The sequence below is a fragment of the Pelobates fuscus genome, chromosome 11 (genome assembly GCF_036172605.1).
Source record: "Pelobates fuscus isolate aPelFus1 chromosome 11, aPelFus1.pri, whole genome shotgun sequence".
NCBI classification, from domain to species: Eukaryota; Metazoa; Chordata; class Amphibia; order Anura; family Pelobatidae; genus Pelobates; species Pelobates fuscus.
The window spans coordinates 99,283,269-99,302,163 of record NC_086327.1 but is presented as its reverse complement, the minus strand read 5'-3'; the positions used below and the strand labels follow the sequence as shown (position 1 = coordinate 99,302,163).

The window sequence follows — 18,895 nt, the reverse complement described above, 5'->3', positions numbered from 1 at the left end:
TCCTGTGGGGCTGTTTTGGGATGATGTTACAATATTGCAATGCATCACATTTGTAACACAAAATTTTAAATTACTATGAAAGACAAGATTGCTTTTTGAACAGTCTTTTTTTAAATTCTCTCTTTTTGTTGTGCAAGTGTGAACAAGCAAACTTCATATGCCACAACAGCACTATCAAGCATATTAAGACAGGTATAGGATAGCATTAATAGAATTTGCTAATTTTTCTTTTAAAATGACAGGCGAGGAACAATAACATAGTAATAAATGTCAGTAGGTAGGTAATACACTATGGCGTGGTAATCAAGCTATATTGACTGACATGGGTGTCTGACATGGGTGTCTTAAGCATTGAGTATGTAAACTATCATAAGTGTATGTGTCTTCAGAGGCATAGGCCATGTCTGCACAGTTTTAAGTTATATCATGAGAGACCTATGGCGTAGACAGGTGGGGTCAGTATCGGGAAAATCAGTGCGTGCAAGCCAACGTGTCTGCGGCTGAGGATAGATCAATATAGGAGTATTATATGGGAGCATGCGTGTATCAGTAGCTTGGTGTTTGTGTTGCACATATTTACCTTTGTAATAAAGCAGGTTCAACGTAGTCTACTGTAGTAAGAGTTAGGAAAAAAGAAAAAAAAAGAATAACCGTAACAGAACTTTGCATGAAAAACAATAAATGCACATAGTAACATAAATCTTAAAAAAAGGGCTCTTGTCTGTAGATAAGGTCTTTCCCAGAAGGCTCCTTATGATAGGCGTGGGAGTCATGTAGAGGCAGAGTATTATGAAACATAATTTAATATGAAAAAAATATATTAAAAAATTGGAAGAAAATAAGGATTTTAAAAAATGTTTTAGTTCTACATGATATTTTAACTGTGAATGTCATAATACTGTTTGCTTTTACTGCAATACAATACACATATTTGTATTCAGCGATGTCTCACGTGTAAAACAGTACCCCCTATGTACAGGTTTTATGGTGTTTTTGGAAGTTACAGGGTCAAATATAGCACGTTACATTTTTCAGTTTTTTCACATTGAAATTCGCCAGATTGGTTATGTTGCCTTTGAGACCGTATAGTAGCCTAGGAATGAGAATTACCCCCATGAGGGCAGACCATTTGCAATAGTAGACAAACCAAGGTATTGTAAAATGTCCAGTCTTTTTTAGTAGCCACTTGGTCACAAACACTAGCCAAAGTTAGCATTAATATTTGATAGTGAAAAATGCAAAAAAAAATCATTTGAACGCCAATTTTGGCCAGTGTTTGTGACTAAGTGGCTACTAAAATAGACTGGACATACCCCATTTGCAATACCTTGGGTTGTCTACTATTGCAAATAATTTTCATTCCTGGGTTACCATACAGTCTTAAAGGCAACGTAACCAATCTGGCGAATATCAATGTGAAAAAATTTAAAGGCAAGCCTTATATTTGACTCTGTAACTTTTGAAAACACCTTAAAACCTGTACATGAGGGGTACTGTTATACTCGGGAGACTTTGCTGAACACAAATATTTGTGTTTCAAAACAGTAAAAAGTATTACAGCAATAATACAGTCAGTGTAAGTGCCGTTTGTGTGTGAAAAATGCAAAAAACTTCACTTTCACTGACGATATTGTTGTAACACATTTTACTGTTTTGAAACACTAATATTTGTGTTCAGCGAAGTCTCCCAAGTAAAACAGTACCCATCATGTACAGGTTTTATGGTGTCTTGGAAAGTTATAGGGTTAAATATAGTAGTAGCAAATTAAATTCTTTGAGCGATGGGAGTCATACGCCAGATCCACTATGAAGAACGTGAGGATTTCTTAGCTTTCCCAAATAGAATCTCAGTAATCTCAGTCTACTCTAGAAGCATTCTAGTAGATGTATTTTGAGTCAGGAATATTTAGGATATGTATTTTCATTTACACAGAGAATAAAAAGACGTGTACGTATATACTTTTTTTTAGTATACTATCTGGGGCACGGTTTCCTTCCTTTTCTCTGTTTATACTATTCTATCACAAGGTTGGGAATCCTCGTATTGGTTACTGCTGCCCAATACCACCTTTTAGCCTACTACTATAGCGAGCGCCTAATCCCCCTGTTTCTATATATATATATATATATATATATATATATATATATATATATACACAATACACAAAATCCAGCGCACTCACCTATCCACTAAACAGCAACTTCAATGTTGACAGATTTTATTCGTTTTTTTTTATTAGGTTTAGTTACATTATATGATCATACATTGCATAAGCCTGCCACAACGTCAATGTACCCCATCTTTGGCAGGTCCTACTCTAACACATCTATGTCTGCTCTTATGAGAATAACCCACTTACCTGTGGGAAAAAATTCCATCTGGGGCTCTCTATATACAGTATATACCGACTTGCTCCCTTTATACTATCCTACGCTTATGCTGGATCCTTACCTAATATACGGCTATTTGCCCCTTACACAAATATATATATATATATATATATATATATATATATATATATATATATATATATATATATATATATAATTTTTTATTTATATATATGTATATATATATATATATAGTGATATATACGTATATACTTATGTATATAGATATATATATATTATTTCGTTCTACGTGTATTTTGATATCAATATATATATATATATATTGATATCAAAATACAGTTAGAACGAAATTACACACACACATATATATATATATATATATATATATATATTATTTATTTTGTATAATTTTTTTATTTTTAAACTTATTTACATATTTATTTTTTTCTATTATATATAAATTAAGAGGGTTAAGAGGTGAAGAGAGGGGCAGAGACAACGTGTAAGCCAGTGATTTGAGATCATTGGCTGACACATAGTAACAGTGATCACAGTGACTGGCTGTCACTGTGATCACATACTACAGATCGCGGTAATTGGCCACAGGGGGAGTGCCTAGGTGGTACAGGCATGCCCCCCACTGCGATCTGCAGGGGGATAATTGCGGCAGTTACATGTGTCAGCCAATAGGCTGACACAAAGTAACACTGTTCGCAGTGACAGCCTGTCACTGCGATCAGAGGCTGCAGATCGCTGTCACTGGCCACAGGGGGGCTGTCTGGGTGGCCAGGCATGCCACCCGACCGCGATCAGCAGCGGGTGTATGGCGCCGGCCATGTGGGCGGCAAGAACAGCTAGGACGTTCTCTGCCGCCCGCCGCCGTTTAGAGCCAGCCCCTTAAGGATGGCATAGAATGCCCACCGTCCTTAAGGGATTACAGATGACCTGTCTTTTGGAATTACTGTCTTTTTGAAAACAGAATATATCATAAGGAACATAATAGCTATTATTTATTTATATCACTATGTTAGAGACTCAACTTGATATTTTCAGGAGGCCCTATTCTGAAAAAAATCCTTTCAAAAACATAAGATCTTGCAAGTAAGGGATGAAAAAATGTTAAAGATAGTACATACACATAACCCATTTGTAACTGAGCTTCCTGTACCCCATTTGGGTACCTCATCCGACAGATGCTCCTAGTGCTCCCCGAGGACTCCAAGCACTCCACCAGGCACCATCAGCACCGCAGTCCCCACGTCCAGCGGTACAGCTTGGCTGGGAACTCGCCGTCCTTTTGCCACCCTGGACCTACGACAAGTGGGTGAACTTCTCCTCCAAGAGAGAGTAGCAGGAACAGCTCTTAAAAGAGCTTAGCGATTATAGCCCAGGGGAGTCTACAGAGAATAGCAATCCCCAGTGTAGATGCAACCTTTACCCCGACACGAGACGAGGCTCTATGTTGAGGGTAAAACAGAACTCCAGGTTTATTGTAGCACACTGCCTTTTATACAGTTTTCCCCACAAGGTTACCACCCAGGACACAAAGTCACAAAGCCAATCAAAACAGAATTGTACAGTTAGACACTCCCAGACAATGTACACAAACCCTCCCCTCTGCTTGGGAGCTATTTGAGTAAGATACTGTAATTAACTCAATTATCCCCAAGCAGAAAAAAAAACACATTTTTCACAAAGTACTGAAAACACCCCAAAACACCACAAATCCCCATGTTATATCCCCTGATAGCCCTGATCTGGGTGAACAACATATCCAAAAATCACCCAGTTCAGAGCAGGGGTTCAGGAAATTCCTGGAAGTCATATTTGACAGACCGCAAGCATGGCTTCATGCCCAAAACAGTTCCAGAGAATTGGGCTGTGCGGCCGGTCTATTTCCAATAGTTCAAATACTGTTCAAATTACCGAATGAACGGGTGAATGGCCATAGTCTATGTGTGTCCCTGGTTTGTATGTTTAAATGTACCGAACGCCGCTGCATTTGCAGAAAAAGAGACGAATTGCTGGAAGTCCCAGCGGTGTTCGTGTGGAATAGTGTTAGAAAACCGTTCCACGCGTTAGACAGAACACCGCTGGCCGTTTGTCAGTTTAAGATGGCCGCCGCCACAGGTTCGTTCATACGAACGACGACCAACTAGCCGTTCGTCAATTAAGCTGCGGTTAACCACAGCTTCTGGGAGGTTAACAATCAGCACACTCCACATGCAGGGTGGTCGGTCGTTCTGCATTTTGTTTGGCTACTTGAATAGCATTATCCTGGTTGTAATAGAAGCTTAATTCACCAAACCAATTAACAAACATATAAGGGAGAATATAAAATCCAAGCAAATAAGGAGAAACATGACATCCAGGGACAGAGGGTTCTGTCACAAGTGTCTTAAAACCCCAAGAAGTCACAGAGCCATAATCACATGGAAGGAGGCTGGCAAACAGGTCGCGACAAAAAAAACAGTGGCAAGGTCACTTTCGCCACACCATTATACTTGCAAAAAAAAGGGGAAAATTAATTTAAAAAGGGTCATATTTAAAAGGTTGTCAGAAAATATATTAAAAGCAATACATAATCTTTCATGTAGAGACCTAAAAGACAATAACAAATAATAAAAAAATTAAATAAAAATAAATATATATATATATATATATATATATATAAAGTATAAAAATAAAAAATAATAAAAACAATTAAAACATATATGAAAATGGTCCTTATTATATGCCCTAACTGTACATACTAACTAAATCTTATTTGCTTGTGAAAAATTATATTGCAGAGAAACAGCCTCAAAAATGTTGTAACTCAAATTCTGCATTCAATCCTTTGGGGTTTAGGGAGTCTAACATGTAGATCCATTTCATTTCTGCTATCCCTAATTTAATACAAACGTACTTTGAACAGTATTTTAACTAATACTAATTGAGCCGAAAAGCCTTTAACCCCTTAAGGACCAAACTTCTGGAATAAAAGGGAATCATGACATGTCACACATGTCATGTGTCCTTAAGGGGTTAAAAACCCTACACGAGTCAAGCTCTATCCATTGAAAAAGCCGCTATAGCGGAGAAACTCATTTGGAAGCAAGTGACTTCCACTACTGGTTTCCAACCCGCAGGAGACATCGGTTAAACCGATATCAGAACAGACAGAACCTAGGGACACTCAGGACGCCGAGTATATCAAATTAGGTCTGCATTTTATATATATGTACCCAGGAAGAGATACATATGTTTTTTTTTATAAATTTTAATTGTTATTGAACTTAAATAAAAGGAAAGTTTTTAATCATATTTTTCAAACCTTTTTGTCTTATATTTCGGGATTTACTGGAACGCTTTGGATACAACTCAGAATTGTGGATTAATCATACAACTAAAAAGACTGTTCAAAAAGCAATCTTGTCTTTCATAGTAATTTATAATTTCGTGTTACAAATGTGATAGATTGAAATATTGTAACATCATCCCGATACAGCCCCACAGGACTCTTAACATTGATTATATTGTTAGAATGCAGTGGCGTACATACCAGGGTCGCAGGGGTCGCGGCTGCGACCGGGCCCGGCCCACCAGGGGGCCCGGCCGCCCCTGCGACCCGGTATGTACGCTCTGGGCCAGCCTCTTCTCCTGGGGGGCCCAGGAGCCGGCCACCTCCAGGCCCCCCGAGGCTGGCCCTGCTTACACCCGGCGGCCGGCTGGTGCGCGAGGGAGCACTCTCCCCTGAGTGCTTCCTCTTCAGCTCCCTCGCGCACCGCACTGATACCGGAGCCGGAAGATGATGTCATCTTCCGGCGCCGGTATCAGTACGCGGCGCGCGAGGGAGCTGAAGAGGAAGCACTCAGGGGAGAGTGCTCCCTCGCGCGCCCGCAGGACCAGCCAGCCCGCCGGGTGACCGGCCCCCCCAGGAGCCCAGCAGCACCACTGGACCCCAGGGAATCCCCTCAGCACTCCAAAAGGTAAGGAGGCTGGGGGGATTAAATAAAAAAAAAACGTGTAAGTGTAAGTGTAAGTGTGTGTGAGTGTTAGTGTGTGTGTGTGTGTGTGTGTGAGTGTTAGTGTGAGTGTGTTAGTGTGTGTGTGTGAGTGTGAGTGTGTTAGTGTGTGTGTGTTAGTGTGTGAGTGTGTGTGAGTGTGTGTGAGTGTTAGTGTGTGTGAGTGTTAGTGTGTGTGTGTTAGTGTGTGTGTGTGTGTGTGTGAGTGTTAGTGTGAGTGAGTGTTAGTGTGTGTGTTAGTGTGTGTGTTGGTGTTTGTGTTAGAGTGTGTGTCTGCTAGTGAGTGTCAGTGAGTGTGTTACTGTGTGTGTCTGTTACTGAGTGTGTTTGTGTGTGTGTGTGTTAGTGAGTCTGTTTGATGTCTGTTAGTGAGTGTGTGTTTGTCAGTGAGAGTGTATGTTTTGTAAGTGAGTGTGTATGTATGTCTGCCGCTGAGTGTGTCTTTGTCAGTAAATGTGTGTGTCTGTTAGCTAGTGTGTATGCATTTGTTTGTGAGAGTGTGTGTGTGTGTGTGTGTCTTCAGCACTTACCTTTCTCCAGCGCCGGACTCCCATGGCACTGGGGATCCCTCCGCCTCTCAGCTCCGAATGCGCATGCACGGCAAAAGCCGCGCACGCATTCAAACCGCCCATAGGAAAGCATTACTCAATGCTTTCCTATGGACGTTCAGTGTCTTAAAATGGCGGAAGCGCCTCTAGCGGCTGTCAGTGAGACAGCCACTAGAGGCTGGATTAACCCTCAGTGAAACATAACAGTTTCTCTGAAACTGCTATGCTTTCAGCTGCAGGGTTAAAACTAGAGGGACCTGACACCCAGACCACTTCATTGAGCTGATGTGATCTGGGTGTCTGTAGTGGTCCTTTAAGTGTGTGTGCATCTGCATGCAGTGGCGTAATACCGCGGTCGCAACCCCTGCGACCAGGTGCCCGCCGCCATGTGTTGCTGCCCCGGCCCGCGCAGAGTAAGCGCGAGGGGGGGGGGCCCACGGATCAATTTTCGCACCGGGGCCCCATGGGTCATGTGTACGCCACTGTTAGAATGGCACCTGTCCAAGGATGGGATATAATGGGCAGCAAGTGAACAGTAAGTTCTCTTATTTCATGTGTTGGAAACAGTAAAAATGGGCAACTGAAAAGATCAGAGTGACTTTGACAAGGGCCATATAGTGATGCAAGATGAATGGGTCAGAGCAACTACAAATCGACAAGTCTTGTTGGGTGTTTCCAGTATGCAGTATTTAGTACCTACTAAAAGTGGTGCAAGTAGGGACAACCAGTGCACAAGCTCATTGATGCACATGGGAAGCAAAGGCTAGCCTATCTGGTCCGATCACACAGATGAGCTACTGTAGCTCAAATTGCTGAAAAACATAATGCTGGCCATGATAGAAAAGTGTCGGTACACACAGTGAATCACAGTTTGCTACATATGGGGCTGCAAAGCTGCAAACTGGTGTGCCCATGACAACCCTTGTCCACTGCCACAAGTGCCTTGAGTGGGGACATGAGAGTCAGAACTAGGAAGAAAGTTGCTTGGTCTTTCTTTTAGATTGGGTTGATGGCTGGGGGCATGAGCATTGTTTACCTGGGGAAGAGATGGCAACAGGATGCACTATAGAGAGAAGGCAGGTCGTCAGGGACAGTGTTATGCTCTGGGCAATGTTCTGCTGAGACACCTTGGGTTCTGGTTTCATATAGATGTTACTTCAGCATGTACAACCTACCTAGAGATAGTTGCAGACCATGTACAGTCTTCATGTCAGACTTCATGTCAGTGGCCTTTTTCTGCAGGATAATATACCCTGCAAAAATTGTTTAGCAATGGTTTAGGAACATGACAAAGAATTCCAGGTGTTGCCTTGGCCTCCAAATTCCCCAGATCTCAATCCAAATATTCTGATCCCTGGAGGCCCCACCTTGCAACTTGCAGGACTTAAAGGTCTGCTGCTAATGTCTAGTGCCAGATACCACAGGACATGTTCAGAGGACTTGTGGAGTCCATACCTCGACACATCAGAGCTGTTTTGGCAGCACAAGGGGACCTACACAATATTGAACAGGTGATTTTAATGTTTTGGCTGACTAGTATATGCTAGAGGGATAGATGTTTTCCATGTTTTCCTGTTACTTCACTTAGCAAAATAAATGTTCTTTATTCCTTATTCCAACAATCCAATTTTGGAATAATAATTATTTTCCTCTATAATAGGCCTTGCAATAGGCCTTGATGGCTGCGTGACAGCAGATAGACACTGTAGTTTGCACCAAAAATATCCCATATAGAATAATTTGTTAAGTGGACACTAAATTCAAACATATTACTGGGAGATAGCACATGAGTTTATAAATCACGGAAAAACACACTTCCCATTCAGTTAAATAAGATAATATATTACAAAAGTAAAAATAGATTTTTTTTCTTTTTATGTCATATTTCAGAGAACACATCATCGAGAGGTACAAGTCAAGAAACATCAGCAACGACAGAAATCACAACAACCATATATTATACAACTACAAACCAATCACTGCCTACAAGCAGTGATCACAACACAAGCTCAGTAACTTTAGTCTCCACATCTAAAACATCAGTAAATTCTCAAACAGTTCAAGAAGGATCAACAAGAACTTCAACCGAGAGCACAACTGTTAAACAATCAACTAGTGAGAACAGTGTTTCAAGCAGTGTAACAAAGTCTAATACGACAGAAACCTCTGAAGCAACAGGCAAAACATCCTCCATACCTGCTAATAGTACAAGCAGTCATGAAGTTTCGAACCCAGAGACATCCAGTCCTAGTATAAACACTAAAAACATCAGTCATGAGCAAATGACTAGTACAGAATCTCCTACATTAATACAAACATCAACATTGGCATCACCTTCTGCAATACAGAGTACTGAAGCAGTGTCTATGTCAACTATAAATTCAACATCAACACAAAGCACACCTAGTGAAACACCCAGTCCAGTGACAAGGGACATGTCCAGTCAAAGTACCAGGCGTGAGCAATCCACCAATACAGAGTCTCCTTCATCAATTCAAACATCAACTTCTGCATTACCTACCACACTCCTTACAACTAATAGCCATAGTGTTACTGAAAGAGAAGCTGGCTCTACAACACCTCCAACATCAACAACATCCCAAAGCTCACAAACTGAAACATCCAGTCATGTCACCTCTGGTATAACAACTAAAGGTACAATTGGTGAGCAATCAACTCTTACAGAGTATCCTACATCCATACAAACATTGACTTTGTTAAATTCTGACATCCACAGCACTACCAGTAATGGGGTTATTAACACTGAAGCACTGTCTACAACAGCTCCAATCCCAACATCAACACAAAGTACACCTAATGAATCATCCACTCTTCTGCCCTGGAGCATAACCACAAAAAGTATCAGTCCTGAACAACCAACTAGTACAGAATCTCCAACATCAATACACACCTCAACATCTGCATTCACTTCTGCAATTCACAGCACTACCAGTCATGGAATTACACAAAGCACACTTAGTGAATCATCCAGTCCGGTGACCTCTTCCACAACTATTGAAAGTACCAGACATGAGCAATCCACCAGTGAAGAGTCTCCTTCATCAATTCAAACATCAACTTCTGCCCTACCTACCACACTCCTTATAACTACAAGCCATGGAGTTACCCAAACAGAAGCTGGCTCTACAACACCTCCAACATCAACATCATCCCAAAGCTCACAAACTGAAATATCTAGTCATGTCACCTCTGGTATAACAACTAAAGGTACCATTGGTGAACAATCAACTCTTACAGAGTCTCCCACATCCATACAAACATTGACTTCATTAACATCTGCAATCCACAGCACTACCAGTAACACTGAATCCCTGTCTACAACAGCTCCGATCCCAATATCAACACAAAGTACACCTAGTGAATCATCCACTCTTCTGACTTCCAGCATAACCACAAAAAGTATCAGCCCTGAACAATTAACTAGTACAGAATCTCCAAAATCAATTCTCACCTCAACATCTGCATTCACTTCTGCAATTCACAGCACTACCAGTTATGGAGCTACACAGAGCACACTTAGTGAAACATCCAGTCCGGTGACCTCTTCCACAACTATTGAAAGTACCAGACATGAGCAATCCACCAGTGCAGAGTCTCCTTCATCAATTCAAACATCAACTTCTGCCATACCTACCACACACCTTATAACTACAAGCCACGGAGTTACCCAAACAGAAGCTGGGTCTACAACACCTGCAACATCAACATCATCCCAAAGCTCACAAACGGAAACATCCAGTCATGTCACCTCTGTTATAACATCTAAAGGTACCATTGGTGAGCAATCATCCACTCTTGTGACCTCCAGCATAACCACAAAAAGTACCAGCCCTGAACAATCAACTAGTACAGAATCTCCAACATCAATACACACCTCAACATCTGCATTCACTTCTGCAATTCACAGCACTACTAGTCATGGAGCTACACAGAGCACACTTAGTGAAACATCCAGTCCGGTGACCTCTTCCACAACTATTCAAAGTACCAGACATGAGCAATCCACAAGTGCAGAGTCTCCTTCATCAATTCAAACATCGACTTCTGCCATACCTACCACACTCCTTATAACTACAAGCCATGGTGTTATCCAAACAGAAGCTGGCTCTACAACACCTCCAACATCATCCCAAAGCTCACATACTGAAACATCCAGTCATGTTACCTCTGGTATAACAACCAAAGGTACCATTGGTGAGCAATCAACTCTTACAGAGTCTCCTACATCTATACAAACATTGTCTTCATTAACTTCTGCAATCCACAGCACAAACAGTAATGAGGTTACTAACACTGAAGCCCTGTCTACAACATCTCCAATCCCAACATCAACACAAAGTACACCTAATGAATCATCCACTCTTCTGACCTCCAGCATAACCAAAAACAGTATCAGCCCTGAACAATCAACTAGCACAGAATCACTTACATCAATACACACATCAACATCTGCATTCACTTCTGCAATTCACAGCACTACCGGTCATGAAGTTACACAAAGCACACTTAGTGAAACATCCAATCTGGTGACCCCTTCCACAACTACTCAAAGTACCATAAATGAGCAATCCACCAGTGCAGAGTCTCCTTCATCAATTCAAACATCATCTCATGCCATACCTACCACACTCCTTATTACTACAAGCCATGGAGTTACCCAAACAGAAGCTGGCTCTACAACACCCCCAACATCAACATCATCCCAAAGCTCACAAACTGAAACATCCAGTCATGTCACCTCTGGTATAACTACTAAAGGTGCCATTGGTACCCTTGGTATCAGCCCTGAACAATCAACTAGTACAGAATTTCCAACATCAATACACACCTCAACATCTGCATACACTTCTGCAATTCAGAGCACACTTAGTGAAACATCCAGGTCGGTGACCTCTTCCACAATTATTCAAAGTACCATAAATGAGCAATCCACCAGTGCAGAGTCTCCTTCATCAATTCAAACATCATCTCATGCCATACCTACCACACTCCTTATTACTACAAGCCATGGAGTTACCCAAACAGAAGCTGGCTCTACAACACCATCAACATCATCCCAAAGCTCACAAACTGAAACATCCAGTCATGTCACCTCTGGTATAACTACTAAAGGTGCCATTGGTACCCTTGGTATCAGCCCTGAACAATCAACTAGTACAGAATTTCCAACATCAATACACACCTCAACATCTGCATACACTTCTGCAATTCAGAGCACACTTAGTGAAACATCCAGGTCGGTGACCTCTTCCACAATTATTCAAAGTACCAGACATGAGCAATCCACCAGTGCAGAGTCTCCTTCATCAATTCAAACTTTAACTTCTGCCATACCTACCACACTCCTTTTATCTACAACTTATGAAGTTGCCCAAACAGACGCTGGCTCTACAACACCTCCAATATTAACATCATCCCAAAGTTCACAAACTGAAACATCCAGTCATGTCACCTCTGGTATAACAACTAAAGGTACCATTGGTATCAGCCCTGAACAATCAACTAGTACAGAATTTCCAACATCAATACACACCTCAACATCTGAATACACTTCTGCAATTCAGAGCACACTTAGTGAAACATCCAGTTCGGTGACCTCTTCCACAACTATTCAAAGCACCAGACATGAGCAATCCACCAGTGCAGAGTCTCCTTCATCAATTCAAACATCGGCTTCTGCCATACCTACCACACTCCTTATAACTACAAGCCATGGTGTTACCCAAACAGAAGCTGGATCTACAACACCTCCAACATCAACATCATCCCAAAGCTCGCAAACTGAAACATCCAGTCATGTCACCTCTGGTATAACTACTAAAGGTACCATTGGTGAGCAATCAACTGTTACAGAGTCTCCTACATCTAAACAAACATTGACTTTGTTAACTTCTGCCATACACAGCACTACCATTAATGGGGTTACTAACACTGAAGACCTGTCTACAACAGCTCCAATCCCAACATCAACACAAAGTACACCTACTGAATCATCCACACTTGTGACCTCCAGCGTAACCACAAAAAGTATCAGCCCTGAACAATCAACTAGTACAGAATCTCCTACATCAAATCACACCTCAACATCTGCATTCACTTCTGCAATTCACAGCACTACCAGTTATGGAGTTACACAAAGCACACTTAGTGAAACATCCAGTCCGGTGACCACTTCCACAACTATTCAAAGTACCAGACATGAGCAATCCAGCAGTGCAGAGTCTCCTTCATCAATTCAAACATCGACTTCTGCCATACCTACCACACTCCTTATTACTACAAGCCATGGAGTTACCCAAACAGAAGCTGGCTCTACAACACCTCCAACATCAACATCATCCCAAAGCTCACATACTGAAACATCCAGTCATGTTCCCTCTGGTATAACAACCAAAGGTACCATTGGTGAGCAATCAACTCTTACAGAGTCTACTACATCTATACAAACATTGTCTTCATTAACTTCTGCAATCCACAGCACAACCAGTAATGGGGTTACTAACACTGAAGCCCTGTCTACAACATCTCCAACCCCAACATCAACACAAAGTACACCTAATGAATCATCCACTCTTCTGACCTCCAGCATAACCAAAAAAAGTATCAGCCCTGAACAATCAACTAGCACAGAATCACTTACACCAATAAACACATCAACATCTGCATTCACTTCTGCAATTCACAGCACTACCGGTCATGGAGTTACACAAAGCACACTTAGTGAAACATCCAATCTGGTGACCCCTTCCACAACTATTCAAAGTACCATAAATGAGCAATCCACCAGTGCAGAGTCTCCTTCATCAATTCGAACATCATCTTCTGCCATACCTACCACACTCCTTATTACTACAAGCCATGGAGTTACCCAAACAGAAGCTAGCTCTACAACACCTCCAACATCAACATCATCCCAAAGCTCACAAACTGAAACATCCAGTCATGTCACCTCTGGTATAACAACTAAAGGTACCATTGGTACCCTTGGTATCAGCCCTGAACAATCAACTAGTACAGAATTTCCAACATCAATACACACCTCAACATCTGCATACACTTCTGCAATTCAGAGCACACTTAGTGGAACATCCAGTTCGGTGACCTCTTCCACAATTATTCAAAGTACCAGACATGAGCAATCCACCAGTGCAGAGTCTCCTTCATCAATTCAAACATCGGCTTCTGCCATACCTACCACACTCCTTATAACTACAAGCCATGGTGTTACCCAAACAGAAGCTGGATCTACAACACCTCCAACATCAACATCATCCCAAAGCTCGCAAACTGAAACATCCAGTCATGTCACCTCTGGTATAACTACTAAAGGTACCATTGGTGAGCAATCAACTGTTACAGAGTCTCCTACATCTAAACAAACATTGACTTTGTTAACTTCTGCCATACACAGCACTACCAGTAATGGGGTTACTAACACTGAAGACCTGTCTACAACAGCTCCAATCCCAACATCAACACAAAGTACACCTACTGAATCATCCACACTTGTGACCTCCAGCGTAACCACAAAAAGTATCAGCCCTGAACAATCAACTAGTACAGAATCTCCTACATCAAATCACACCTCAACATCTGCATTCACTTCTGCAATTCACAGCACTACCAGTTATGGAGTTACACAAAGCACACTTAGTGAAACAGCCAGTCCGGTGACCACTTCCACAACTATTCAAAGTACCAGACATGAGCAATCCAGCAGTGCAGAGTCTCCTTCATCAATTCAAACATCGACTTCTGCCATACCTACCACACTCCTTATTACTACAAGCCATGGAGTTACCCAAACAGAAGCTGGCTCTACAACACCTCCAACATCAACATCATCCCAAAGCTCACATACTGAAACATCCAGTCATGTTCCCTCTGGTATAACAACCAAAGGTACCATTGGTGAGCAATCAACTCTTACAGAGTCTACTACATCTATACAAACATTGTCTTCATTAACTTCTGCAATCCACAGCACAACCAGTAATGGGGTTACTAACACTGAAGCCCTGTCTACAACATCTCCAACCCCAACATCAACACAAAGTACACCTAATGAATCATCCACTCTTCTGACCTCCAGCATAACCAAAAAAAGTATCAGCCCTGAACAATCAACTAGCACAGAATCACTTACATCAATAAACACATCAACATCTGCATTCACTTCTGCAATTCACAGCACTACCGGTCATGGAGTTACACAAAGCACACTTAGTGAAACATCCAATCTGGTGACCCCTTCCACAACTATTCAAAGTACCATAAATGAGCAATCCACCAGTGCAGAGTCTCCTTCATCAATTCGAACATCATCTTCTGCCATACCTACCACACTCCTTATTACTACAAGCCATGGAGTTACCCAAACAGAAGCTAGCTCTACAACACCTCCAACATCAACATCATCCCAAAGCTCACAAACTGAAACATCCAGTCATGTCACCTCTGGTATAACAACTAAAGGTACCATTGGTACCCTTGGTATCAGCCCTGAACAATCAACTAGTACAGAATTTCCAACATCAATACACACCTCAACATCTGCATACACTTCTGCAATTCAGAGCACACTTAGTGGAACATCCAGTTCGGTGACCTCTTCCACAATTATTCAAAGTACCAGACATGAGCAATCCACCAGTGCAGAGTCTCCTTCATCAATTCAAACATCGGCTTCTGCCATACCTACCACACTCCTTATAACTACAAGCCATGGTGTTACCCAAACAGAAGCTGGATCTACAACACCTCCAACATCAACATCATCCCAAAGCTCGCAAACTGAAACATCCAGTCATGTCACCTCTGGTATAACTACTAAAGGTACCATTGGTGAGCAATCAACTGTTACAGAGTCTCCTACATCTAAACAAACATTGACTTTGTTAACTTCTGCCATACACAGCACTACCAGTAATGGGGTTACTAACACTGAAGACCTGTCTACAACAGCTCCAATCCCAACATCAACACAAAGTACACCTACTGAATCATCCACACTTGTGACCTCCAGCGTAACCACAAAAAGTATCAGCCCTGAACAATCAACTAGTACAGAATCTCCTACATCAAATCACACCTCAACATCTGCATTCACTTCTGCAATTCACAGCACTACCAGTTATGGAGTTACACAAAGCACACTTAGTGAAACAGCCAGTCCGGTGACCACTTCCACAACTATTCAAAGTACCAGACATGAGCAATCCAGCAGTGCAGAGTCTCCTTCATCAATTCAAACATCGACTTCTGCCATACCTACCACACTCCTTATTACTACAAGCCATGGAGTTACCCAAACAGAAGCTGGCTCTACAACACCTCCAACATCAACATCATCCCAAAGCTCACATACTGAAACATCCAGTCATGTTCCCTCTGGTATAACAACCAAAGGTACCATTGGTGAGCAATCAACTCTTACAGAGTCTACTACATCTATACAAACATTGTCTTCATTAACTTCTGCAATCCACAGCACAACCAGTAATGGGGTTACTAACACTGAAGCCCTGTCTACAACATCTCCAACCCCAACATCAACACAAAGTACACCTAATGAATCATCCACTCTTCTGACCTCCAGCATAACCAAAAAAAGTATCAGCCCTGAACAATCAACTAGCACAGAATCACTTACATCAATAAACACATCAACATCTGCATTCACTTCTGCAATTCACAGCACTACCGGTCATGGAGTTACACAAAGCACACTTAGTGAAACATCCAATCTGGTGACCCCTTCCACAACTATTCAAAGTACCATAAATGAGCAATCCACCAGTGCAGAGTCTCCTTCATCAATTCGAACATCATCTTCTGCCATACCTACCACACTCCTTATTACTACAAGCCATGGAGTTACCCAAACAGAAGCTAGCTCTACAACACCTCCAACATCAACATCATCCCAAAGCTCACAAACTGAAACATCCAGTCATGTCACCTCTGGTATAACAACTAAAGGTACCATTGGTACCCTTGGTATCAGCCCTGAACAATCAACTAGTACAGAATTTCCAACATTAATACACACCTCAACATCTGCATACACTTCTGCAATTCAGAGCACACTTAGTGGAACATCCAGTTCGGTGACCTCTTCCACAATTATTCAAAGTACCAGACATGAGCAATCCACCAGTGCAGAGTCTCCTTCATCAATTCAAACTTTAACTTCTGCCATACCTACCACACTCCTTTTATCTACAACTTATGAAGTTACCCAAACAGACGCTGGCTCTACAACACCTCCAACATCAACATCATCCCAAAGCTCACAAACTGAAACATCCAGTCATGTCACCTCTGGTATAACAACTAAAGGTACCATTGGTGAGCAATCAACTCTTACAGAGTCTCCTACATCTATACAAACATTGTCTTCATTAACTTCTGCAATCCACAGCACAACCAGTAATGGGGTTACTAACACTGAAGCCCTGTCTATAACAGCTCCAATCCCAACATCAACACAAAGTACACCTAATGAATCATCCACTCTTCTGACCTCCAGCATAACCACAAAAAGTATCAGCCCTGAACAATCAACTAGTACAGAATCTCCAACATCAATACACACCTCAACATCTGCATTCACTTCTGCAATTCACAGCACTACCAGTCATGGAGCTACACAGAGCACACTTAGTGAAACATCCAGTCCGGTGACCTCTTCCACAACTATTCAAAGTACCAGACATGAGCAATCCACCAGTGCAGAGTCTCCTTCATTAATTCAAACATCATCTTCTGCCATACCTACCACACTCCTTATTACTACAAGCCATGGAGTTACCCAAACAGAAGCTAGCTCTACAACACCTCCAACATCAACATCATCCCAAAGCTCACAAACTGAAACATCCAGTCATGTCACCTCTGGTATAACAACTAAAGGTACCATTGGTGAGCAATCAACTCTTACAGAGTCTCCTACATCTATACAAACATTGACTTCGTTAACTTCTGCAATCCACAGCAGTACCAGTAATAAGGTTACTAACACTGAAGCCCTGTCTGCAACAGCTCCGATCCCAACATCAACACAAAGTACACCTAGTGAATTAGCCACTCCTGTGACCTCCAGCGTACCCACAGAAAGTTTTAGCCCTGAATCTTCACTAATAACATCAAACTCAGTTACAACTAATAAATCTACCAGTATTACATCCTCTGGCTTAACTACTACCAGTCTGAACACTTTCACAACAGCAACAACAAAACCACCTACAACATGTCCTCCTTATGCAAGTGGAGACTCCTGTGAGGTTGGAAATCAAAACGTGGGCGTTGTAATTGGTAAGGCAGTGTTTTCATTTGGATGTATTTTGTAATTTTAATATTCTCCTTTTCTTTAATGTAAATCTCTATATCCTTATTTTGCTGAGAAAGAATAATGATGCATTTTGCTTTATATCTGCATGCCCTCGGTTTATCCTTGTTTAGAATAGCACTCTAGCATTGTGGTATATTCTAACAGATTCTTAAAGTATTCCTGTAAGTAGAAATTAGTTAAATAAATCCTAACTGAAATTAAGGGGAAAAGGTGCCAATTTCTGTGAGTATTTTGTTGCTCAACATGACCACAATAACATATCTGCCCAGTGCGTAAATTACCAACCTAATTATAAATTTGAGAAATATGCAATTACTAAATATATTAGTCAATATAGTGGATTATAAAAAAATAACATGCAGTTATATGTGGATTTTTTTTATACCCATACATATTCTACTATAAAGTTCACTAAGTACATCTCCCATGCCTCTTTAATGTATAATACTAAAGTCATTTTATTTTGATTACCACTTGTAAGGATTAGTAATAGTCTGAACATGCAATTTGTAGGTCAGTATAGAAACTGAATTTGAAAAAGGGAAACATGTTCTATCGAACTTAACCACGGTTGGACTTAATGTAACAAAAAAAATCTCTAAGACATGAAACAC

General features: G+C 41.3%; 1 protein-coding gene across 1 annotated transcript in view; it reads left to right on the top strand.

Annotated features, from left to right (window-relative positions):
- The window catches only part of LOC134576925 (mucin-3B-like), a 108,178-nt gene that overhangs the window by 27,113 nt on the left and 62,170 nt on the right, over window positions 1-18,895 (top strand). Inside the window, exon 2 of the mRNA XM_063435593.1 lies at window positions 8,798-18,244. Within this exon, the coding sequence (XP_063291663.1) occupies window positions 8,798-18,244 (9,447 nt within the window). The remainder of the gene's footprint in view (window positions 1-8,797; window positions 18,245-18,895) is intronic.